Source organism: Pantherophis guttatus, chromosome 17, assembly GCF_059756535.1.
Source record: "Pantherophis guttatus breed Tessera chromosome 17, ASM5975653v1, whole genome shotgun sequence".
NCBI classification, from domain to species: domain Eukaryota; kingdom Metazoa; phylum Chordata; class Lepidosauria; order Squamata; family Colubridae; genus Pantherophis; species Pantherophis guttatus.
This window is the reverse complement of record NC_142079.1, coordinates 17,068,428-17,093,921: the sequence shown is the minus strand read 5'-3', so window position 1 is coordinate 17,093,921 and position 25,494 is coordinate 17,068,428. Positions and strand designations below refer to the sequence as shown.

General features: G+C 47.1%; 1 protein-coding gene across 1 annotated transcript; it reads right to left on the bottom strand.

The window, feature by feature from the left end:
* Positions 1 to 9,926: 9,926 nt before the first annotated feature.
* CRKL (CRK like proto-oncogene, adaptor protein) lies at positions 9,927 to 25,315 on the bottom strand. Its single transcript, XM_034438584.3, has 3 exons — positions 24,795 to 25,315; positions 23,122 to 23,581; positions 9,927 to 13,228 (listed from the first exon to the last, which is right to left on the bottom strand). Exons 1-3 carry the CDS (start codon positions 25,145 to 25,147, stop codon positions 13,094 to 13,096), a joined length of 948 nt encoding a protein of 315 aa, XP_034294475.1. The 5' UTR covers positions 25,148 to 25,315; the 3' UTR covers positions 9,927 to 13,093.
* Positions 25,316 to 25,494: the final 179 nt, after the last annotated feature.

Genomic DNA, 25,494 nt, shown 5'->3' with positions numbered 1-25,494 from the left:
CAGTTAGTTCAAGGCCCCACTCACATAGGAGGACACACTCTGGACTTGATTTTCATCTCTGGTCAGTGGTTGAATGATCTTGGTAGAGGGGACTTAGACATTAAACCCTTGTCATGGACAGATCATTCACTCCTTCACTTGGACTTTCCTACCGCTTCCCCCTGCCGCAGGGAGACGGACCCGACTAAATGGTTCCGTCCCAGGCGCCTGATGGATCCAGAAAGGTTCCTGACAGAGCTTGGGCTGTTTCCTGAGACTCTGACACACGACTCGACTGAAGAGCTGGTGGCCGCCTGGGAGAGTGCGGCCGCCGGAGCTTTGGATCGTGTCGTGCCTTTGCGGCCTCTGACCCGATGCCGATCTCAATTGGCTCCTTGGTTCTCTGAGGAGCTGAGAGAGATGAAGCGTCGGAAAAGACGCCTAGAGAGCATTTGGAGGACTAGTCATTCTGATTCCAACCAGACACAGGTGAGGTCTTATATCAAGACCTACCTAGTGGCGATAAAAGCGGCAAAATCTAACCATTTTTCCGCTCTTATCGCATCTGCAGAGAACCGCCCAGCCGCCCTGTTTAGGGTGACCCACTCCCTTCTTCGGGGGGGAGTGCGGGAGGATCCCTTGCAGGGTCGAGCTGAGGATTTTGTGCAATTCCTGCATGATAAAGTTGCTCGGATTCGGGAAGGCTTGGACTCCGACTGGGTGAGTCCGGGGGAGGAGACAAGGGTAGGTTTTGAGAATATTATCTGGGAGGAGTTTGATCCTGTGGCTCCCGAGGATGTGGACAGGGTTCTGGGTAGGATTAGTGCTGCCACATGTTTATTGGACCCGTGTCTCTCCTGGTTGGTACTGGCCTCCCGGGAAGTTACACGAGGCTGGCTCCAGGGGATTATAACTGCTTCTCTGAGTGAGGGTGCCTTTCCCGCCGCCTTGAAAGAGGCGGTGGTGAGGCCCCTCCTCAAGAAGCCTTCCCTGGACCCGGCTGAATTAGTTAACTATCGTCCGGTCTCCAACCTTCGTTTTGTGGCAAAGGTTGTTGAGAGTGTGGTGGCACGACAACTGCCCAGGCACCTGGATGAAGCTATCTATCTAGACCTGTACCAGTCGGGCTTCAGGCAGGGGCACAGCACAGAAACGGCATTGGTCGCGTTGGTGGATGATCTCTGGAGGGCCCGGGACAGGGGTTGCTCCTCTGTTCTAGTCCTATTAGATCTCTCAGCGGCTTTTGATACCATCGACCATGGTATCATGCTGCAGTGGTTGAAGGGGTTAGGAGTAGGGGGCACCGTTTTGCGGTGGTTCTCTTCCTTCCTCTCCGGCCGCTCGCAGTTCGTGTTGGCAGGGGGGCAGAGGTCGACCTCGAGGCATCTCGCATGGGGAGTGCCACAAGGGTCGGTCCTCTCGCCTCTTCTGTTCAACATTTATGTGAAGCCGCTGGGTGAGATCATCCGTGGTTTTGGGGTGAAGTGTCACCTGTACGCTGATGATACTCAGCTGTACATCTCCACCCCAGACCACCCCAACGATGCCCTTGATGTGATGTCTCGCTGCCTGGAGGCCGTGCGGGTCTGGATGGGGAGGAACAGGCTCAGACTCAACCCTTCCAAGACCGAGTGGCTGTGGCTACCGGCGTCCCGATATAGTCAGCAGGTGCCATCGCTGACTATTGGGGGTGAATCTTTGCCCCCCACAGAGAGGGCTTGCAATCTGGGTGTCCTCCTGGACACACAGCTGTCTTTAGAAGAGCATATGACGGCCGTGGCCAGGGGGGCCTTTTATCAGGTTCGCCTGATCCGCCAGTTGCAGCCCTTTCTGGACCGGGACGCCTTGCGCACGGTCACTCATGCCCTTGTCACCTCCTGGCTGGACTATTGTAATGCTCTCTACATGGGGCTCCCCTTGAAGAGCACTCGGAGGCTCCAACTGGTCCAGAATGCAGCCGCGCGGGTGGTTATGGGCGCACCTCGTTGTGTCCGCGTGACACCCCTCCTGCGCGAGCTGCACTGGCTCCCAGTGGTCTTCCGGGTGCGATTCAGAGCTGGGCTCTTGTGGGTGGTGGCATGCGGCGTGATGTGCTGGGTGAGGAGGAAGTTGTCTATCCGTTCCTGCCAGTCTCCCGTGCCCATCTTGGTGAGTGCCTCCTTGGTGAGTCTCACCATCCGTTCCGCTTGTCCGTTCCCAGCCGGCCTGTACGGGGCAGACAGGGCATGGCAGATGCCCAGTCCTGCCAGGAATGTTTCCATGGCCAGGGATGTGAGTTGGGGGCCATTGTCGGAGACCAGCACATCCGGTAGGCCATGGGTGGCGAAGAGGCGGCGCAGGGCCCGGATCGTTGCTTCTGTTGTGGTAGATGCCATGGGTACCATCTCGAGCCACTTGGAGAAGGCATCTACCACGATGAGGAGGTGTTGCCCTTGCATCGGACCCGCGAAGTCGATGTGGATCCGTGACCAGGGGTTGCTGGGGGTCTCCCACTTTGCTGTCTCGGTTTGTGGCGGCGCTGGGCGTACTTCTTGGCACGGGTCACATCTGGAGACCCACTCTTCGATGTCTCTGTCCAGTGAGGGCCACCAGACATAACTCCGTGCCAGGGCCTTCATGCGGACGATGCCCGGATGCTCTTTGTGTAAAGTCTCTAGCGTCCGCCGTTGCAGAGTGCTTGGGATCAGCACCCTGTCTCCCCATAGCAAACAGCCCTTCATGGTGGACAGCTCCTTCTGCTTCCTGGCGAACGGGCTGAACCTCTCCTCCGTCTTCTCCGATGGCCACCCCCTGAGGATCCAGGACTTCACTTGGCGGAGTGTGGGGTCCTTTTGGGTGTGGACGGCCACATCTGCAGATGAGACTGGACAGCTGGCGTCGTCATCTATGTGGAATAGGTGGAGTGTGGGGGCGGGGTCTTCTACAGGATCCTTCAATGGGCACCTGCTCAGCGCGTCGGCGTTTCCTATGGCTGTGCCTGGCTGGTGCACGAGCCTGTAAGAGTAGCCGGCTAGGAAGATGGCCCATCTCGTCATCCGCGGGGACATGAAGGTCGGGGTGGGTTGGTCGCCTGCGAGGAGCCCCAGGAGTGGCTTGTGATCGGTGACTATGATGAAACTCCTCCCGTAGAGATACTCGTGGAATCGTTTCACTCCTGCAACGATGGCCAGGGCTTCTTTGTCCAGCTGACTGTAGTTGCGTTCCGCGCCGGACATGGTTTTAGAGAAATATGCGATTGGGGCTTCAGCGCCGTTGGGCAGTTCGTGGCTGAGGACTGCCCCCACCCCGTATGGCGACGCATCGCAAGTCAGCTTGATGGGGAGCGTCTCGTTGTACTGTATGAGGATGCTTTTGGAAGTTAAAAGTCCTTTTATGGCTCGGAATGCTGCTTCCTCTTCTTGGCCCCACTTCCAGGAAGCCGCTTTCCCCAGCAGGCGGTGGAGTGGCTCAGCAACTGTGGCTTTCTGTTTGAGAAAGATGGCATAGAAGTTAAGCAACCCAAGGAATGCCTGAAGTTCCGTTTTGTTTTTTGGGCTTGGAGCTTCATGGATTGCTTTCACTTTTGATTTGGTGGGGTGGATGCCAGTACTATCTATGAGATAGCCCAGGAACTCGACTTCCTGTACTCCTAGGATGCACTTATCATGCCTGACCCTCAAGCCCTTGGCCTTGAATCGCTGCAGGACAAGCCTGAGCCTTTCAAGGAGTTATGCTTGTGAGTCTCCGGAGATTAGCACATCGTCAAGGTAAGGCACCACCCCTGGAACGCCTTGGAGAAGGCGTTCCATCATAGATTGGAAAATGCCGGGGTCAGCGCTGACTCCAAATTGGAGGCGGTTGCATTTGAATGCCCCCCTGTGCGTGACAATTGTTTGTGCCTCCGCCGTTTTTTCGTCCACTGGCAGTTGCTGGTAAGCCTGGGCCAGGTCCAGTTTCGCAAAAATTGAGCCAGTTCCCAGGGAATGCAGCAGATGTTGCACTACTGGGACTGGGTATGCGCTCTGTGCCAACGCCTTGTTGATGGTACAACGGTAGTCGGCGCAGATGCGCACAGACCCATCATGCTTCAGTGGGGTCACAATGGGGGTCTCCCATGAAGCATGATCGATCAGTTCCAGGATGCCCTGGGTGATCAGCTTATCCAGCTGCTCGTCTACTTTCGGCCACAGGGCAAAAGGAACCCGGTGGGGCTTTAGCCTAATTGGGGTGATTCCCTTGTCCAGATTAAAGGAGATTGGCCTTCCCACAAATTTCCCCAGTTTACCATCGAAGACTTCTTTGAACTCTTCGATGAGGTTGTCGAGTTCATCCCTGTGAATTTGGTGGATGCCTCCGATGGATAGCCCCAGCGGCTTAAACCACTCCACTCCTAACAGGTTCGGTCGGCTGTTCTCCACGACTGTGATGGGAAGCTCGCCTTGGAAGTCCTTGAATGTGATGTGGATGGTGGTTCTGCCCAGGACTCCGATGGGGTTTCCGCTGAAATCCACGAGCCTCGACTTCAGGGGTTTCAGCTGGGTCTTCTTGCAGGATGGCCTTAGGTGCTTCAGATGCTGCCAGTCCATGATGGAGTAGGCGGACCCGGAGTCTACTTCCATTTTGCACGGTGACCCCTCTGGCAACAGTGTCACGTGGAACTTGGTGGCACCCTCGTCGTTCGTGTGGGCGATGGTGGTCTGGTGCACTGCTCTGCTGTGGGGATATTCCTCATCTCCGCGCCGGGACTGGTTCGAGGACCGTTTGGATGTCCTCTGGGTTTCTCTGCAGTTCTCGCGGAATCTTGGCCTGGGTGGTTCCGGGGCTGGATCTGCTGCTCTGCAGGCCTCGGCGATGTGTCCCCTCTTCAGACAGCGGCGGCAGGTTGCGTCTCTCCATCTGCAGGTTGCCCTGGGGTGGTCGCCTTTGCAGCTGCCGCAACGTTCCCCCCGGTCGCCATGCTGAGGGTTTTCCTGCCTGGGTGGGCGGGAAACCTTGTGGACGGCCATTTCCTCATCAGACTCTGATGGCGTGGTCGAGTCATCTGATGAGTTCAGGCCGGACTTGTGGATCTTGTGGATCCCTCTTGCCTTCACCATCGCGGCGGCTGCTTTTTCGGATGTCTCGGCAGCTGTGGCTTCTTCGAGGACTTCCTTGAGTGGGATCCTCTTGCGGCTCAGGAACTTCTTCTGAAGACCCACATCCCGCATTCCGAAAACAACGCGGTCCCGGATGGCATTGTCCACGTTGTCGAATTCGCAATTGGCAGCGATTTGGCGAAGCGCTGCCACGAATTCTTTGATGGATTCACCTTCCCGTTGATTCCTCTGTTGGAAGGTGAACCTGTTGGCGATCGGGGTGCCTGTGGGTGCGTAGTGCTCCTGTAGGACTTCCTGCAGGTCATTCCAGGACATCTCCTCAATGTCCCTGGGCGCCACGAGGTCAATTGCCATTTCCAGGACATCGGACCCGCAGTGAGCCAGGAATAGGGCTCTTTTTCGCTCGTCGTCGAGGTTCTGGTATCCATTCCCTCGCAGGAATTGCCGGAATCTGACCATGTACGACCTCCATTTCTCTCGTGCCGGGTCGAATGGGTTCAGCGAGGCAATCGGTGCTTGCGGGTTTGCCATTCTGAAGGTCGCTGCGGTTTAGTGACTTCAGCTCGGTTGGGCGATCGTGCCACAAGTCTTGCTCCGGTTCTCTTCTCTAGTCCTTCGTTGCCAGTGTTAGATCAGGCGCAGGAAATGAAGACGTGACCAGCTCGATACATTTAGTAACTTTATTAGCTACAGTAACAAGACAAGACAAGACTGGCCACGTGCTCTCCTTATATTCGCTCCGGCAGTCGCACCGCCCCTGACAGGGATTCAAACTTTCCCGCCCGATGGCTGGCAGCCAATCCGGGCGGATGTCCTTATAAGGACATAACACATTATGTTCTGCTTGCCTTTCTACCTGGTCATTTGGATGATCTCAGGGAGCCTATCAGATTAGAGAGCTTTCAGAGAGAAAGAGGAAGGAAACTGAGCCGTTCCTAAAATACCCAAGCCCCCTTCTTTGCTGGATTTGTCCTTTGAACCAAGGAGAAACAGGACTCCTTTTAAACAGCCACTTCTGTTTTCACTTTGGGAAGACCTCTTTGATCTCCCCTTCACTCCTGGTTCTTCTAGACTTTGAGGATGCAGATATTGATCATTCAACCCCAGGAAAGTGCTCTCCTTGTTTGTTGCAACTGGAGTTCCTGTGTAACAAATTTTCCGCTTCAGTAATCGCAGCGCTTTCTTGGATAGAGGAGATTTTTCAACATCATCTAATTTGGAAGTTTGAGTCATGCTTGACTATTATCTGCATGAGGCAGACAGGAAATGCTTTCAAACTTTTAATTTCTAATGCAAAAAAGTTACTACAGTTATAGTAACAAGATACTTGCCATTTTCCCCAACAGTACTAGTTGCTACTGGTAGTAAATATCTGAAGTTAATTCAAGCTAGTGGGGATTCCTTAAAAAGATTTTTGCAACCCAGAGCCCCATCATCTGAATATGCCTCTCCTTTCCCACTAAGTGATCATCTGGCACAATTAAAATTGTTCATTGCTTACTTGGACAAGTTTAGAAGTGCATAAGAAATGGAAAATATATTTTGCCCAACAAAGCAACCCAGTCGGAATGGGTGAAATTTGAAAATTTTCAAGCATTTTATACTAGAGAACAATGAGAACTTGAAATAAGCTACTTGCCCTTGTATTTTTCATTTTAGGTCTCTAAAATTAGTTGATGCTGTAATTTTCATGCTACCAGCCACTTATCTATAGTGTAAATTGGCTAAGGAAATTATTTTTTTGTAATATTTAAGATGCTGTGTTTATAAGCAGAACAATCAGTTTGGCATGGAGCCTGAATAAAAAGCAGAATGCACAAAATAAAAACAGAAATACCATTACATAAACTTTACTATGGCAAATAGAAAGACAACCCCACCCTCCGAGCTTATCTACCAGGCAGGCATCTTTTTCTTAAATCCAAAATGTTCTAAATCTTTGAACATATCTCAACTGATTCTTCTATACTCAACCTTCCTTCAATGAACTTAAGCAGGGGTGAAATCCAGCAGTTTCTGACAGGTTTTGGAGAACTGGTAATGGAAATTTTGAGTAGTTCGGAGAACTGGCAAATACCACCTCTGGCTGGTCCCAGAGTGGGGTGGAAATGGGGATTTTGCAGTATCCTTCCCCTGGAGTGGGGTGGGAATGGAGATTTTGCAGTATCCTTCCCCTGCCACGCCCACCAATCCACAGAACCAATAGTAGAAAAATTTGTATTTCACCACTGAACTTAAGCCAATGGCAATAAAGATGGAGCTGTGCCTGGTTTTTAATTGGCTAACACATTCTCCAGGTCTCCATGGATGGTTGTTTTTAAAAAAGTGCAATCCAATTGTACAAATGATATGTGGGAGTTACTTTGGGAGACAGAGTACAAGATGCAGCCAAAGAAGAGAACTGTCAGACAAAAGGCAGCTGAGCCCACAGCTGGATAGTGGCAGGCTGACAGGCTCAGAAGGCTCAGAAGGGACCCTCTCTAGTTTCTTAAGCTGTAAAAAAAAAAAAAAAAAGCAGGGGGGAAGAGATGTACTGGTACTTTTAGATTTGCAAGATTATGCTAATGTAGCTTTACAATAAAGTAGCATTAGTTCATCTGATTATGTTTCTAATTGGATCTATCTTGTAAGGCTGATAGTTGTGGAACATTGGACCTAAACAACATGGAATGGCACATACTGCTTGTAAGGACCTCAGCTAGCCCCTCAGGAAAGCATGATCTTGAAACAAGTAGTTATCAAAAGGAACTTTTACTGAAAGTGATTGCAGAGAAATCAGGCAGAATCTGAAGTTCCCGCACAAAGCGTTAAGCTATTCTTCCCCATTCAAAATCCCAACCCCCTTCACTAGTCCACGGGTCATCAATACAGTGCCACAAAGGTGTTTTGAGAACCCTGAGGCACTAACTTGATAGCAGTTCATCCCCAGGACGCAGCGACCTTAGTGGCAGGCTAGAACCGCCTGGGAGAAAGTCCTTTTTGTCTCTCTGAATCCCACACGGTTACAGCAAAAGCGAAAGCATGCAGAGAATGCAACCCCAATAGTCTCCTCCCCCTCCTCCATCGGAATGGCAGCATCCCTGACACTGCTTTTGCTTTGCTTTGCTTTGGGCCAAATAGCCTGGTATGTTCCAAATGTGGATTTTATCTAGACTTTGAACACTCAATAATGACTATTCTAAGTATGACATTTTGTGTTCAGAATATTTCAATTTTTTCTGTCAAATGTATTTTTACAAAATGTATTTGGAAAAACAAGAATTGTTCCAGGAAGAGAGGTTTTCTTATCAGTTGCCCCGAGAGCAAAGAATCTACGTCATTAATCCACTTTCCCCTCCTGTCCAAAGTTTTGACCCAGAATGTAAGAACTTCAGGTTTGTTGTTAAACTATTATGTCTCCAGGTTTTCAGTAATTAAGGTTTCTTGCCAAGCCATCTTTATGTGGATAGACAGCTAATGAAGCATGAAGTTAAAAGGACAAATATCTGTTGTGGAACTGAAGGAAGCCAAGAAACTTCAGTGGAGCAACTGAAGGGATGATTTTAATTTTGGTAAATTGATAGCAACAGCTATCAGTCATTTCTCCCCTCCCCTGCTATGACAACCAATTGGCTGCTTCTTCAAACAAATGCAACTCTGTCTCCCCATCCCTCAGGTTTCCTGCAGCTGATGAGGTATCCCTGCCAGCCCCTTTCAAGGACTTGAGCACTTTCAATGAATTCTGGGCCAGGCCCCATCAGCTGGACTTCCCCATGGCTCCAGAGCAAGACCCCAAACCTCATGAAAGTTTGGCTGCCACTCTGCTCCTTCCACTCTGGCAGGACAACACCGGGATGACTGGACATGCCGAAGAGCCAGCTGGCAAACCCAAATCCCAGGGGCTAACCTGTGAGCCTTATGCTCCAGATCAAAGCTTCAGCCAGTGGGTGATTCCCCCACCCGCAAATACAGGGTTAGAAGCTATGCCGCCTTCTCTGCAGAAAGCTCAGGATCTATCGCTGGAGGCAGGGCAGACTGGAGCCAATGCCCTCTGTTCCCTTATGCATGTTGGTGAGAAGGCACCTTTCCCAAGGGGTGCTGAATATGGGCAGGAGGCCCCAAAGATGTCTTCTGCAAAGGTGACAAGGCCCACAAAGCCTAACAGGTCTCACCGGAGGATTATTGGGTAATCATTGGAGAGTTGAACACTGGAGCAAAACCCCCCGTCCTTTACACAAGACTCCATGTTTTGGGGGTCACTTGCCACTCACTTCAGGGCTGGAAGCAAAGGGCAACTGTTCTGTTGGGAATTGGGTGCCATTGGGTTCATTCTCTTCTCTGCTCTTGGCATCTGAAAAGACTCGAGTCTTTTTCTTGGCCACCTTTTTGGAACACAAGATCTGAGGTCTGCACGAAGTGTTGCTTTCCTTCATGCCCACAACTTACTGCCTGCAGGAAGCAACATTTCAAGGCCTCCCAGAATGCACTACACACTTGCCACATTCTGGAAGGGGGTAACTATTTGTCAATCTATGAGGTGACTGTTCCACTGTTCTGGTCTGGCACACCTTTGTGTGTAACAAAAGAGTTCCTCTATTTGTTCTGTTCAATTATTCTCTGGTGATGGGAGCTCATAAAATACTGTTTAAAATGCTCCGCCTGCATTTCTGTGGTACTTTGGGATGAGTTCAGGACAAAAACTGATTCAATCCATATATAAATTACATTGCCTGGATTGCACCAAGGGACCTCTGCCTTAGAGCCCCCTGCCCATAAGGGAGAAGCAGCCAGTAGGGAGAGGTCTGCTGTTCAAGGCACTAAAACCCCCCTCGCTTTTTATCTTTTGCTCAGAGCTGGATGACAAGCTAGCCAAGGAAAGAAACGGGACAAGAATTCTGCAAACAGGATGCATGTTTTATTGAAAGTAATACAAACAGGGCACTGAACTCCTTTGCTCGATGTGGGACCAGTAGTGAATTATATTAAGAAAACAAAAAGGCACTAATTTTAACACATTTCACGTGTTCTAAAAATATACTTAATACTGTTAATTTGTTGCATAAAATAAAAATCTTTGACAAACTCTCAAACAGGACGCAAAGTCCACAAATCTCAGGAGCCTGGTGAGCAAGAGCCTCAGTCCACCTCATTCGGCCCAAAGAAGTGGACTGGCAGCCTGCAGTGGTGTGTGAGAAAGACCTTGGGGCATGGGGAGGAGAGGCAGCCCAGGGAATAGAGGGCTGAGGGCTCAGGAGGGAATCTCCCTAATTTCTTGGGCTGTAAAGAGAAGATTGTAAGCTAGATGTCAGTAGACCAGACAGGAAACATGACCAAATAAGCTTATTCTATCTGGAGAAGCAAAGCTTTGCCAGGGAGTAGGGAAGTGGTTCAGGGTTAGAATCTCTTAGGATAAACCTTGGAGGTCTTCTAGTCCATCCACTCTATTAAGGTAGGAAGTCATAGCTTTAGTTTGGCAAGATTCTGCCATTAGAAGTAGACTAATAAAGGATTGGAATTAATAGGATTTCACTGTGTCATCTTTGGGTTTAGGCCTAATAACTTTATTGTAAAGCTACATTAATAGAATCTTGCTAGTCTGAAAGTACAAATATTCTATTGTCTCCTTTGCAGACTGATAAATTAGGGAGCCCTTCTGAACCTCTTGCTCTACCCACTGTGCAGCTGTGGGTTATCCTGTCCCTAGGCGGCATCTCACACACACTCACCCTAAGGCCTTTCCCACATACTGCCTATTTCAGCTAGGCATCCTCCAGCTCTTCCTGGAGAGACCAGAGAGCCCCCCCTCCCCTCAACTGCCCAGAATTCAAATGATGCTTCACTGACTTAAAAGATGTGTGAACTTCAGGCTACCCTTTAGAATGGCAACCAACTGTCACATTCAGCTGGAGACACCAGAAAAGTTTATTACTGGCAGGGCAGCCAAACCAGTGTTCAAATATTCTCATTCTACAATATTTCATCTCCAATTCCACCCCCAGCAAAGTAAAATTACAACACATATGAAATATCAGAACAAATGCTTTTCACTCCTTAATAAGACAATCTGCAAGACCTTCCTTGATCTGAGTCCGGACTTTCTTGGTGAGGGACCGTTCTTAGGACTTCCTTGCTAACCTGAGGCATCAATTGTTGCAATGAAGAAACGGAAGACCTTCCGCAGCCAATGGGCACAGTTTGCACACTCCTGCTCAATAAGCGAATTAAATTTCTGAGTCACCTGACAAGGATTCCACTTCAAGGAAGCACAGACTGAAAAAATCCTCAAAATTATGCAGAGCGTAGCTGGCTTCCAGAGGTGGCTCTCTGAATGCTTATAAATATTCCTAAGAAAACAGCAAGGACAGTTCACCCTTTGTGACATTCACAATCAGGAGCACATCCAGCTTCTCTAGGTAGGAAAGAACAAAACAGAGGAAAAAAAAAAGTAGCCAACATCTGGATGCCATTGAAATGTACCATCAATTTAGTATGTTGCACCTGAACTGCCTTTACCAGCTCTGATCAAAGCTGTTCAAAGTCTACTCTTGATGGGTGTGAAGGCCACTGACTGCCGGCTTCTCTTGCTCAAGACTCAATTGCACAGTTGTCTATGAAACCTCAACCTGTTTACCAAGAAAGCAACTGAGGGTGGAGCTAACCAAAGAAAAGGGAAAGTGTTGGCTGTTCTACAGGTAGCCCAGCAGAATCACAACTAGCTCAATTCCAAGTGTCCTTGCTTACCCTGCAGCTCATCAAGGCAAAATGTTTATACACAGTTTGGGTACTGCCCTGAAGGATTGTTCATAGAATTAGGCCAGCTGTGCGGCAGAATTATTGTATGGCAGACGGACATTTAGTGCAGCTTAAATATTCCAAACACAAAGCTCAGTAGTACGACAGTCATTCAAACGTGCCCAGGCACTTAATAGAACAGCCACATTATGGTCCATTAGGAAGCATCCAGGCAAGTCTAATTCACAGTCCTTTCCCCAGATCAGCTACCTGCCCAGCACTGCTGGTGATCCGAAAGGTTTCTCTCTAGACTGAACTGTTCCAACTGTCTGTCCCCTTCAGCACCTGTCATCCTCTGATTAAGGCACATGAATACTAAGTTAGATGTGTCACTCCTGAGGTCCAACCGCTCAAGAGACCAGCACCAGTGAACTTTCAAAAACATCACTGAGGGAGTCAAGGTCTTCACATGCTATAACCAACATTCAAGTTTCTTCATTATCATATTTCATTGTGTTTAAACTTAGCGCAGAGAAATGATTTTACCATGACTTTGTACTCCTGCGCCTCCATGCAGAAAACAAAGGACCAAGAGTATCTTTTGAGTTATTGTTGCATTCTCTGTAACTGATTATCAATGCTGTTGTTTTTGCTTTTTTTTAAAAAACAAGATTTTAAAGGGATAAATGTAGTTTCATCAAAGCTCGCATAAGTTTTTTCTAAAAAGTTGTATTTAGTGCCTGAAGTATCATTTCAGATCTGAATAAATCTGAATCAAACAAGAGGTTTAGGCAACATATGGCAAATGAATCAATTATACATGGTTATAAAGATGACAATGAAGAAATGTAGTTTTCAAGAGTTTGCTACAATTTATTCTAAATCAATGGCAAACTCAAAAAACCCTTCTTTGTAGCACAGAAGCATCAATAATTCCCTAAAGACATAATTGTTTAACATGATTATGTGCTCTCATCTTCCATAAAAATGCATTTTTATTATTGTTTGGAGTTAGACAAAATTGTTTAGAATTCTCTTTCTGAGTAAAATATCCATTTCGGCAAAGAAACTGGATGTCTCAATCCCTCCCCCTCTGCCTAGATAGCACCACAATCAGCTCACAGTCCAAAAACCTTCTAGGAGAAACTGCAAATGCCGGACTACCAGGTGCGTTCCCAAAAGAGACACGGTCGAGCTGTGAAATCACTGCAAGATGGAAACATGAATGACTGGCAATCCTTAGCTGCGCCATCAACAACCATCGCACTTCAAATGATGCTCAAGATAGCCAGAAAAAGGAAGCAGCATTGCAGACATGGGCCAGCAGATCATTCATTTTCATCGGGATTCTGAGGATCAATTATTTTGACGTGTGTGAAGGGGAAGAGCCCTTTTCTTCCATGGACTTCTCCTTCCCACTGACCATTGATATTCATCCTTGTGATCTTCACAATGTCACCAACCTGCAAAAAAGAAAAAAAAAATACAACTGCATATATACACAAAATGAAATTGGAACGGTTCAAGTTATTTCTTCCTACAATAATTGCATTTCAAGAACATTCTCACATTCCTTCAAGTGATCTGCATACACCCCCCCCCCCCACAAAAGACAATGCACCTCAGATCAGGACCTCAGCTAGTCTTCAGTGGTCATCGGCCTTTGGGAATCTCATCATCTGAGCTGCCTCTTGTTCTGGGGTCCCAGGCACCCCTACTTGAGGCAGGTCAGTGGCCTAAAGCAGCAAGTAGAATGGGTTTCTCCACAAACCTTTTCTTCTGAAATCACCCAAACTGGCTGGCAGCCAATTCCATGGTCTGACTATGTGCAAACTGCTTCTGGGGACCCTAAATCTCTCTCTCTGGATTTCAATGGATGATCTCAAATTTTAACATCACATATGAGGGAAGAAAATATTTTCTCTTCCCATGTTGTTTATAAAGTTGCCATTTTTACCAAGTTTCCACTCTTCTCTAGCCAAATCAGGTGCCTGGTAGCACCTTTTGTGGTGCTCCTTTCTTTTCTCCTCTTGACTTCTGGCTGCCATAGACTAACCTGGCTCTACGCCTGCAATGCCTTCCCAGGTCAGTCTCTGTAGGCCTTCATTCATGTACAAGTAACATTTGGATTTTTGATTTGGATTTAGTGTAAACAATGAAATCTTTTAATATAAATCATTAAATGTTTTAATAAGCAGAATAAAAAAAATGAAAAGGCCTGGAAAATTGTTATTTGGGGAACTTAAAAAGATCGGACTGTTTTTCCATGTGCCTTTATTATTAAAAAAGAATTAGCAGGAAGTTGACCAACGTGCTGTATCAATAATTGCTTTAACCTCAGGATTCCTCCTTCCAGTTCTGCGTATCGGCAGCCTTTGACTTACTACCATTTGCTTCACAAGCATTTAAAGTTTCAAAAGATGGCTTACAGCTGGTCCTTGCACTGCGACTGCTTGTTGCAGCATCCCTACAGTCACATGACCAAAATGCCTGCACTTAGCAACCAGCAGGTGCTTATAATGATTGTAGCATCACCCCAGAGGGTCGTGTGATTGGTGTTCATGACGTTCCCAGTTGATTTCCAATAAACGAAGTCAATGGGAGAAGCCAGATTTTCTTAACGACCACAGTGATTTTCTTAACAATCATGGCAAAAAAAGTCATAAAATGGGGTGAAACATCCTTCTTAGCAACAGAAATTCTGGTCCCAATAAGCCAAGGACTATCAGTAATTCTTTTAATCCATAAAACCTTGATGTCTTAATTATGTCCAAACACTAACAACACAACCAAGAAGATTCTGTGTCTTGCACATACAGTACTGAGTCGTATAAACAACCCAGTGATTTTGGCCCTTTGGGGATAAGGAGTTAATGCGCTTTCACAGAAAGTGGACTGCAATCAATCTTCATGACATATTCTGAGATATCAGATATAGACAAAGGAGTATTTTTGCTGTACTAGATTGTAGGAAATTCATTTCATGTTATTTAAAACAATTCTCCACTAGTTTAGCAGCTCACGTAGGAGCTCACGTAGGAGAGGTGTTACATGGGCGTAACGAGCTGCGCCCATAATCACCCGCGCGGCTACGTTCTGGACCAGTTGGAGCCTCCGGGTGCTTTTCAAGGGGAGCCCCATGTAGAGAGCATTACAGTAGTCCATACGGGAGGTAACTAGGGCATGAGTGACTGTCCGCAAGGCGTCCCGATCCAGAAAGGGATGCAACTGGCAGATCAGGCGAACCTGATAAAAGGCACCCCTGGCCACGGCCGTCAAATGATCTTCTAAAGATAACCGTGAATCCAGGAGGACACCCAAGTTGCAGGCCCTCTCTGTGGGGAGCAAGATCTCATCCCCTATTGTCAGTGATGGTACCAGCTGACTATACCGGGACGCCGGAAGCCACAGCCACTCGGTCTTGGAGGGGTTGAGTCTGAGCTTGTTTCCCCATCCAGATCCGCACGGCCTCCAGGCAACGGGACATCACAGCAAGGGCATCATTGGGGTGGTCTGGGGTGGAGATGTATAGCTGTGTGTCATCAGCATACCCCAAAACCACGGATGATCTCGCCTAGCGGTTTTATTTTATTGTGAGGCAGCTAGTTTAATGCCATTCCCCCAAAGAATTTCCCATGTAAAAAAAAACCTGAACTGTCCCACTGAGTACCTCCTTCCTGAGCAAAAGAATTAACATTGTCCGTGAAACTCAGGCTTTCCAAATGCATCCCATGGCATTAAGCGCAGGTAAACAAGGATCTCCTTCCTCACTAAAACATCAATGGGAATCAAATAATTTCTTTTATTTATAATTGATTTTCAACCCTTTCCTGGGCCCTCCACTGGCTAATTACTTTGGGAGGTATCCAGTGGATTAAAAAGACTACCACCAATAAAAGGTGTCTGTGCTTGAGAGGAAAAAATAAGTATATATAGTAGCCAGTTAGCAGCAACAGTCACGCAGCAGTTAGCAGGGCCACCCCAGCTCTGCCTGCTGGAAGATCTGGAGGACTGACAAGGAGGATCCGTTAGGTCTCCATTCCACCTTTCACTCCACAGACGCAATCTCCCTGGTCCACTCAAGCTGAGATCAAAGAGAAGCTAACCGGAGGGAGAAACTCTCGTGGTGGATGATGATGATGATGACGATGGATTGGTTCATTCCTTGCTAGCAGCTCTCCTGCCTTCAAGCCAACAAAACAAAGTCTCCTTCCATGAATCAATTCAAATGATATATATGCAAAAAATGACAACCTGAAAATGGGTCCACTTTTGGGAAAGCAAAGTCCTTCAGAAAGAGTTGCTTTTGAGTCATCCTGGTGACTGCCTGGGCATGGCCCTGCGGTTTTCTTAGCCAGATTTTGGAAGTGGTTTGCCATTGACTCTTTCCTAGGGCTGAGAGAGACTGACTGGCCCAAGGTCTCTCAGTTGGCTTTGTATAGAAAGTGGGACTAGTGCCTTCACCACTATACTAAAATGTCTTTCCACTAAAACAGCGGTTCTCAACCTGGGGGTCGCGACCCCTTTGGGGGTCAACGGCCATTTCACGGGGGTCGCCAAAGCCCTCTCTCGCTCCCCCCCCACGCCTTCACTCACCCTCACCCTCTGCCTCTGTTGGATCGCCCGGTCGCCGGTCGCTTACCCCGCCCACTCCCAATCTATTGCTGCCTCCGGAGTCCCAGCTGATGGCTAGAGGGAAAAAAACTTTAAATTCTTGCCGCAGGGCTTCAAAGGGCCGCCCTATAGCCAGTGGTGGGATTCTGCTGGTTTGCCCCGCCCCTCCACACCACTATTTATTGCCAATAAATAGTGGTGGGCGAGGGGCGGGTGAGCCAGCAATTTAACAAATGGTTTGGTATTTTTTGTAATTTTATTGGCCCGCGGAGCTTCAGCATAGGCTAATTAGCCCTTGATTAATCGGCTCCCGACTCTCAGCTGATTTGCTCTCAGCTGTTTTGCTCAGGGCTCTGCTGCTTGTTTGCAAAGAGCGCTGGAACAATTTTTTTCTCCCTAGCTATGCTGAAAAACGAAACTGAAAGTAAAGCAAGCTGTTGGCTTTGCTGTTGCTGCAAGGTTGGAAAATTAGGCAGGCAGATTTCTTTTCTTTTTCCTCACCAAAAAAGGTAGGTGCAAACAATGGGGAATTTAGGGAAAAAGTGGAGAGTTCAAGATTTTAAAACACAAAAGAAAAAAAGCTCTATTTAACTAGGGAAATATAATAATTGAGATACTATTAATTGTATATTGTGTTGAAAGCAGAAATGGTTAAGTTGTGGCTTGGAGGAATATATGGGGGAAATTATTTGGTTTATTATTATTGGTAAATATAATTAACTGATTTGTAAGAAATTGGATTGCATGGAAATAATTGGAATATTCATGTTCATATAGATTAATATACAAAAAAGGTAGTTATATAACTAATTGATTTATATTAAAATGTTGAATTTATATTAAACAACTGTAATATTACATAATTAACCAATGTGAGGATGGATATCAAAATAGATGACAATGGGAAGGGGTATAATATAGAATAGAAGGGAAAAATTGAATTTGATTAAGATTAGAGATGAGGATGAAGGGTAATATTGGTTTTTTACAAAAATAGATGAGGAATAAATATGGCAAAAAGGAAATATAGAAATTGTAAATTTAATTGAAATGACTAAACACTGTTTAAATTTGTGAACCGGCCAAATACTCTGTTCAAAGAAAATACATTGTATGTTTGTATGTGTGTTTCTAATATTGTTATTTATTCATATTTGTTCTCTTTTATTCTTTAAAGTTTAACAATTCATTATCTTAATATCTTTATATTTGTTTGAGGTTGGCTTTCCTCCCTTTCATCTTTTTTATTGTACAGCAATTTTTCTCCTCAAACCTACCACCTCTCTTTTCTTTCCTTACTTTCTCTTTCTCCCCCTCTTCTTCTCCTCCCTACTTCCTCTTCCTTTCTCCTTCTCCTCCTCTCTTCCTCCCTCTCTTACCCTCCCTCCTACTCTAATTTCCCTTCCTTCATCCCTCTCTATTGCTGTATTCTTTTATGCATATGGACTACTCAGAGGGCTGAAAAAGTTATTTCTGACTGGTCCTCGCACTTTTGACCAGTCCTCGAACTTACGACTGTCCTCACATTTTACGTTTTTGCCCTATCTTGTCACCATGGTGAAGAGAAGCAGTTGTGAAATGAATGACACGGTCGTTAAGAATGCTACAATGGGCATAAATGATGACCAGTCGTAAGTGTGAGGACCAGTCAAAAGTGCGAGGACCTGTCAGAAATGACTTTTTTCAGCCCTCTGAGTAGTCCCTATACACATAGCCATGGCCACCCAGTCACATGACCAGCTAGCCATGGCCACCCAGTCACATGACCTCCAAGCCACGCCCACAAAATAAGCCACGCCCACAGAACCGGTAGTAAAAAATTTTAGAACCCACCCCTGGTTGGGGGTCACCACAACATGAGGAACTGTATTAAAGGGTCGCGGCATTAGGAAGGTTGAGAACCACTGCACTAAAAGATTTGCATTTATATAAAGAATTTATAGAATCTTTTTTTTCTTCTTCTTTCACCAAGATTCACTTACCCTTCCATTAAGTTTATGTAAGAAAACTACCACCACATTAAAGGGGGGGGGATCCACAGATCATGTTTTGCATAGTCAAAAGAAATGCAAGTTGGGCAAAAGAGGTAATCTGAGACTGATAATCTGATAATGTTTATATGTTGAGTAAAATCCGCACATATGCAGGAGAGGATGAATCTATTTTATCAGAATTGAATTAAATTCTTAAAAACAATGTTTGTTGTAATTAGATAAAATTCTAATGTATCATGAGACTAAAATAAAGTATAGCAAAAGTGTTATAATATGGCAGGAAATGGAAACATTTTGTTTTTTAATGTTAAGAATGTTGAGAGGAGATTTTCTTTAGTCACAGAAAATGGGAGAATTTTTCTTTAAAATTATACAATCAAGCAGTCCATTTGGACATGCAATTCCATTTATGCCAGCAGACAGAGCAAAGACAAAAGACCAGACAGCAGACTTACAAAGGCTGGATAGATACATGGGTCAAAGGTTCTTTTTCCCCAAAGGATCTTGTGAAAGCAAGCTGTATAAATAATATATTTACTAACCTGTTTCTGGGATGTCTAGAATTGAAAAGGGGCAGATCCCCACCATCCCCCTGATGGTGCATCTTGATTTTTAGGATTCAGCTTGATTAATGTGGATTCAACTTAAATCCTTTTGCAGCTGCAGGTAACACCTAAATGGCATTCAACTCCAATATGATCAGTGTGCATGTGTGTCTATAACCATGAGTTGCGGTTATTACATGTAACAGCCACGTCTCATTTAGCAATTGCCTTGGATAGCAACCGTTCACAAATATGACAGTAATAAGCAGTGACAAACACTTTTTGCTTCCTCCTGATGCAAGATTTTGACAAAGGTCTGTGGAAGTTTTGGCTGCAGGAGAGCACCATGGGGTTCAGCCTCCCCGCAGCTGCTCTTTCCAACGCAGGAGGAACTGTCCCTAAGCCAAGGGGACATCACTGCCATCTCTTTTTCTTTGGGAAAGAAACTGTCCCAACCCTTCAATGATGCACAAGGCTGGCAGTGAGGCCTCTCAAGGACATCTGTATTGGCTGGAGCACAAAGGCAAACACGACTTTGGGAGAGCATTCCCAGGCAGGGCAGGAGGAAGGGGCAGAATGGACCTCGGGGGCACTTCCAGGCCAGGTAGGGCCACTTTAACTGATGGCCTGTTTTTTTTTTTTTAAAAAAAAAAAAACAAGGCTGGGCTAAGCGGGGTGGAGGTGGTGTACAGTGTCAGCCTGTCTCTCTCTGCCAAGCCAGCTGTCTCTTGGGGAGGAGGAATGTGCTGTGAAGACCCAGGGGCCAGCCACCTCCCTCGCGTGCCAAAGGGGCAAGTGAGCTGTGCTTGAAATTCTGCCTGGCATTCCAGGCTGTGCTGCGAGGGGCTCGGGAGGCAGGGCCAAGGCAGTCTTGAGAAACCAGGCTGAATGGACAAAGGCTCTTTGGTCCTTTGTCTGCACATCAGGTTTTGGGGAAAAAAAATCCTAGCCCTCATTAAGGCGTTGCTATCAATAAGGAGAACGATTTATTCCGGAATTTAAGGCAAAATTCATAGACTTCCTTCTATTTTATCCCAAGAGTCTGCCAAGCCTTATAAATATTAGAAATCCATCCATATAGGCAACCCTTTGAGGCTGAACTGATACGTTACCACCCCTAGCAGCTCACTGAATCTCACAGAAGAAATAAGGGAACTGACTTGTCTACTTGTAACCTTTGATAAGCCTGAAGATGCTCCAATTAGCAGCCTCAAAGTTATTAGAAGACTCAGCAACAGTTAGATGCCAACAAACCAGGCCTGGCCTCCATGGACAATCCCTCCCCCACAAATCCAGCATCACCTAAGCCAGTGGTTCTCAACCTGTGGGTCGGGACCCCTTTGGGAGTCGAACGACCCTTTCACAGGGGTTGCCTAAGACCATCGGAAAACACATATTTTCAATGGTCTTAGGAATAATTTTATGGTTGGGGGTCACCACAACATGAGGAACTGTATTAAAGGGTCGCGGCATTAGGAAGGTTGAGACCCACTGACCTAAGCAAAGGAATGCAAAATATCCTTGAAGCTGAGCAAAATGTCACAGACACATCTGGGCAGGAAGCAGGAAGTGGTTTGCCACTGCTGTCATCTGAGATTTTTCGTCAATCTCCTGCTCAGCAGTTTACGGCCTTAGGGTTTCTTTGTGGGGGAGGGGGTTCCTATCTCATTAAATTAGTACCAAGTCAGGCCATGTTTAGCTTCTCATGACAAACCAAACAAACATCCAAAATCTCCATCTGCAAGCCAGTGACTAAATATCTCTTCGGAAACATCCCCAGGCGAACCCAAAATAAGCCAAGGAAAATTCATGAGGCAGAGCTGAAGGGTCCTCTGTTGTCAGGAATTGCTTCATGGGGTAACAGTGTACACCCAGAGTCCTGATTTGGCTGCCACTTATCCCATGTGCTCCCACCCTTTCGATCTCCCTTTCTCTTTCTCCATTTACTGCATTCAATTTCCTTTAATACACAGTCCATCGTCTATTAAATGCCAGCTCATCAGTCCTATCAATCTTTCAGGCTTCCAGATGCTACCAAAACACAGGAAGAGCCTGGTGGGATCAGGCCCTGATCTACTCCACCACTCCACCTCACCTCACACAACTATCAATTGTGCATCTTTGGGAAGCTGCTCAGCCTGACCTGCGGGATGGAAGAGCCCTTTTCCTGCGGCTTCCTAGCAACTGATATCATGAGCAGCACTAAATGAGCAGAGGGCAGCCTGGATGCTGGGCAGCACTCAGGAGCCACCCAGAGAGGCTAGGAAATGCTCCTCTGCTCTGTAGCTGGTACATTGTGAAGATGCTGAATTCCAACTGTTGGCAATATGACAATGTAGAAGCAGACAGGGATGTCACTTGAAAATATATAGCTAAAAGAGCAATTCAAGTATGAATAGTACCACCTACCTTGTCAATTATAAAGGGAAAAACACCAGTTTTGACCTTTTAATTTTTTAAAACTAAATTTGAATATCAAAGCACCCATAACTAGGCACCATCTCTTGCAGGTTCCAAAATATCATTTGGAAAATAATGTTTCATTATCCAACTCCTTTCTCCGTAAAACACTTCAAAATTCAATTGCCCACTTCTAAGGCAATTAAATCAGGGACACAGTTAATTGTTTGGAGGGTTTCAATACGCCATATGATAAAGGATTAAGTTCTACCGCAAGGGACTTGGTTGACATTTGGGATGCCCCTTTTCCCAAGCATTAGAGAAGGAATGGGAACAGGAAGCCACTTGAGAGGTAAACTGCTATCATTACTACCTGTTTATATGAAAAGTAGTCATTGCAAGTTGGACAGCTATATATATATTGATTAAATAGATGGTTTTTCCTGCTGAATGTTGGCAATAAAATCTCAGGATACTGGGGTGCTGCATACTGCTTGCAATTCTTTACTCCCTTATAAAAAGTAAGGACATTCTGAAGAAATCTTTAAATCTCTTGAAACATAAGAGAAGAAAACGTTGGCTAAGGTGCAGATAGCAAAGGCCAAATTCTACCTATATCAATCAACTGAAAACAACATAGTTTAATAATACCTTGGATAAGGAAGAAGAAAGGGAAACAAAAGCAAAAGTACTTTGACATTTTTGAAGTGGACCACAAAGAAAAGCATTTTCTATAATTGCTCAATCAAGAGGAAATGTTTAAAGCTCTTTTGGCAGAATTCAAAATACTGGCATTTGTTCAATGAAAAATTAAAGAGGCCATGGCAACAGTAATCAGGTATAAGAAAAAGCATATGATAAAAACAACTGGGTAACATGACCAAAGAGTTACAGAAAGAGGGTAAGTGCCTGGGGCTTTTACTGTATTTTTCAAGAAGAAATAGAAAGGATTAAGAAATACAACTGTGAAAGCAAGCTTAGGCTATAAGCCTATATTTTATAGGTAAGCCCTGCCACAGTGGGAGTTCACTTCAGACCAAATTTGCTCAAAACCAAATTGTTAAGAATATAATGAGAAAATAAGGCTGAACAAAATAGTACACACAATACAATAAGATAACTGGATATTTACACTGAGAACAGTCTGAGAAAATTAACCAATACAAAGAAAGTATATTCTGCAGCTGTGGAATGGGGAAAGAAGAGTAGTGTCAAAGGCTTGTTTATTACAAGCCCTAGAAACATAACTATAAGGCACTTTCAAAATTGTGAAAAAATGAAATATTTTTTTTGTTCTGAATAAATGACTTTAATGCTTTTATTGAATTTAACATCTGGAGAAATTTGCTCCATCCTGAGTAAGACAGTCAATATGGGCCTAGGACTTTACAACCAGGTTCAGCAGAAGGAATGAACAAGGAGTACTTATACAAGGCTACTTTGCTTAAATATTTAGCAAGTGAACAGTCATCCTTTCATAACATTCAAGGAATTTTAATATTCTGCAGTAGAGAAGCAGATTCACTAACAGCTGAAAGGCCTCCATGGATTGCAAAACCTGAATATGTCAGCTGCATCCCCCACACCAAGCCTAATCACTAAGCCTGATCACAAAGAGGCAGAGTTTTACCAGAGGCTCCACATTTAAGAGTGACCGTGGGAGGTGGGATCAGAACATCCAATTATTTACTAGTCTATGAAAACCAGAGAGCAGAGAGAACAACCTGTTTGAGATAGGACCTTCCAACCGGATGAGGGAACTGATCTAAGCTGCATGGAACCTGCTCCAGCTGAATGGCTTACCTCTAATGCCAAGGCAGTCTTGTCATAAGCACAAGGAACCCTCTTTTGAATGGCTTTGGCATAGACTGGTCCATTCTGGGTCGAAGGCAAGGGGTTGATGACAGCTCCAGGAGTATGGGTGGCACTGGGAAGAGGGCTCGAGGTCTGAGGCTGAGCATAGGCATGAGCGGGCTCGGGAATCCCATAGCTATTGGAATTCCTGCCCCCATGCTTCCCATGAGGAGATGATCTCACAAGCTTCTCAACATAAGGAACAGGGATCATCCCAATGCGCCCGTCTTTGTTTCTGGCACTCCACCACTGGTCTTCGGGTTTTTCTACGATGACGAGTATCTCCCCCTTTTTAAATGGTAGATCCTCCGCATCGTTACCAGTAAAGTCATAAAGAGTCCGAACATATTCCACATTCTCCTCTGCAGCTGATGCACCAGAGCCAGTACCAGAACCCATCAGCGGATACCTGAAGGCGACATGGGAATTACTCAATCTCTTATGAAACAATGACATCCTCATAACATTATCTTTTGTTGTTTAGTCACCCGATTGCTCAACTATTCTAAAGTGCTTACATGGGGTTGCCCTTGAAGACACTTGAAAGCTTCGTGTAGTCTAGCATCTAGTGATGCAATAATAGACAAACCTTCGTATGCACACATGACACCATTACGCCGGCCACCTGTGCTGATTGTCACTAATAAAGCCCTACACAACAATGCTGGTTTCTACTCGGCTAATGTGAACCAACAAGGTTGATGCCATTAAACAACAGTCTCACCTTTTGGGGCTTAGGGCATGCCTTCTGTTTTAGTGCCCACCACCTGGAATGAAATTCCACCTCACCCTGATAGCATTCTGGAGGGCTCTTCTCCCTGGCTGTCATGGGTGACTCGCTTGGAAGCCCAGCCTGCAACTAGGCAATTGCAGCCAGACAACTGTAATGGGAGAGGGGAGGGAAAGCACTGGAATGTAAGGGAGATTTGGGAGGGAAATCTGGAATGCAAGCTTGCCAACTAGAACCCTGAGAGAGACCCAACACCTCAAGGTCGCCAGCTGGGGATGTCCGAGGTAGACAGACCAGTCCCAAAACAAAGGGAGTTCAAACGATTGGTGGACAATGGGAGGAAGTTTTCCTATGCTGCCTTGGAGCGAAATCATCAGAATTGGCTTTTTTACTTCTGCACCCATAGGGAATCTTCAGTAGTTTTATACTCTTGGGTACAAAAACGTCCCCGGAGTTTCTTCTGCTGTCTGACCCAGTGGCCCTGGGAAGGGCGGCCAGAGCTCCTGGTGAGTTTTGTTGACATGGGGATTTTATGTGGTTGGCCAGATCTGCCCTCTTGATCTTTATTTGGTCTTTACATTATTGGTGTTTTTTTCACTTTGTCTCTTTGAACTGAAGGGCCTTTTACTCTCTTTGTGGGCTGCCCAGAGTCCTTCTCCATCGAAGGCGTTCAGTTAAAGACGGGCCCGTCTCGGGGAGCTCCGGGGGCCTTCGGGCCTAAATGGGGGCGGGGGGGGGGCGATGGGCGCTCTGGGTTTGCCCGACGCCCATTTCCCTGAAAAGCTGCTCACGTGAGGAGCCTTTTTAAATCAACCCGCTGAAAGGCGAAGCGATGAAGGGCGGCCTGCCCCCCTCCCCTTCGGCGACCCCGCGGGCGGAGGGCCGGGCTGACCTGGGCGCGGGCTCCAGCAGGGTGGTGGTGTCCAGGTAGTGGACCTTGTAGAAGTCCAGCAGGGCCGGCAGGTGCTCGAACTCCTGGTCGCCGATCTTGAAGCGCCGCCCGGGCAGCGAGTTGATGATGTAGTGCGAGACGCGCGCGTTCTCCGACACCGACAGCACGTAGTCGCCGGGGCAGGTGGACGAGTCGCGCACCAGGAAGGTCCCGTGCCGCTGGCCCTGAAGCCGGCCCTGCGCCTCCGCCCGCGACAGCGGGCCCGCGTACCACGACGCCCGGTCCGACGCGTCGAAGCGGCGCCCCGACGAGGACGCGGCGGCGGGCGGCGGCGGGGGCGGCGACGACATCATGGCGGGCGGGGCTCTCGCGCCGCTGCTCCGGCCTTGCCGCCGCGCCCGCCGGAGCCTGCGCCAAAATGGCGCCGCAGCGGAGCGGGAGGAGGAGGAGGCGGCGGCGGCGCGCGACACGTTCTCTGCGCAGGCGCACCCAGCCTCTTCCTCGGGGGCTGGCGGGACTTCCGCCCGGAGAGGGGGGGCGGGGCTTGCGCGCGGAGTCCGGAGGGGGCGGGCCCTCTTCCCGCTCGTCCTCCCCGCCGCGCTCTTCCGGTCCCGCGAGCGGCTGTCCGGGCGGGGGAGGCCGCAGGGAAGCCTCGGTAGCGGCTCCCGGGCGGGAAACGTGAGTGCGGCTTTGGGCCAGC

What these genes read in the sequence shown, in the direction of transcription:
- CRKL (XM_034438584.3), bottom strand. Translation starts at nt 25,147, where the DNA reads ATGATGTCGTCGCCGCCCCCGCCGCCGCCCGCCGCCGCGTCCTCGTCG. An exon ending in CTGCTGGAGCCCGCGCCCAG is followed by an intron (nt 23,582 to 24,794) that starts GTCAGCCCGGCC and finishes TGTCGCCTTCAG; the next exon opens with GTATCCGCTGATGGGTTCTG. An exon ending in AGACTGCCTTGGCATTAGAG is followed by an intron (nt 13,229 to 23,121) that starts GTAAGCCATTCA and finishes TCTTTTTTGCAG; the next exon opens with GTTGGTGACATTGTGAAGAT.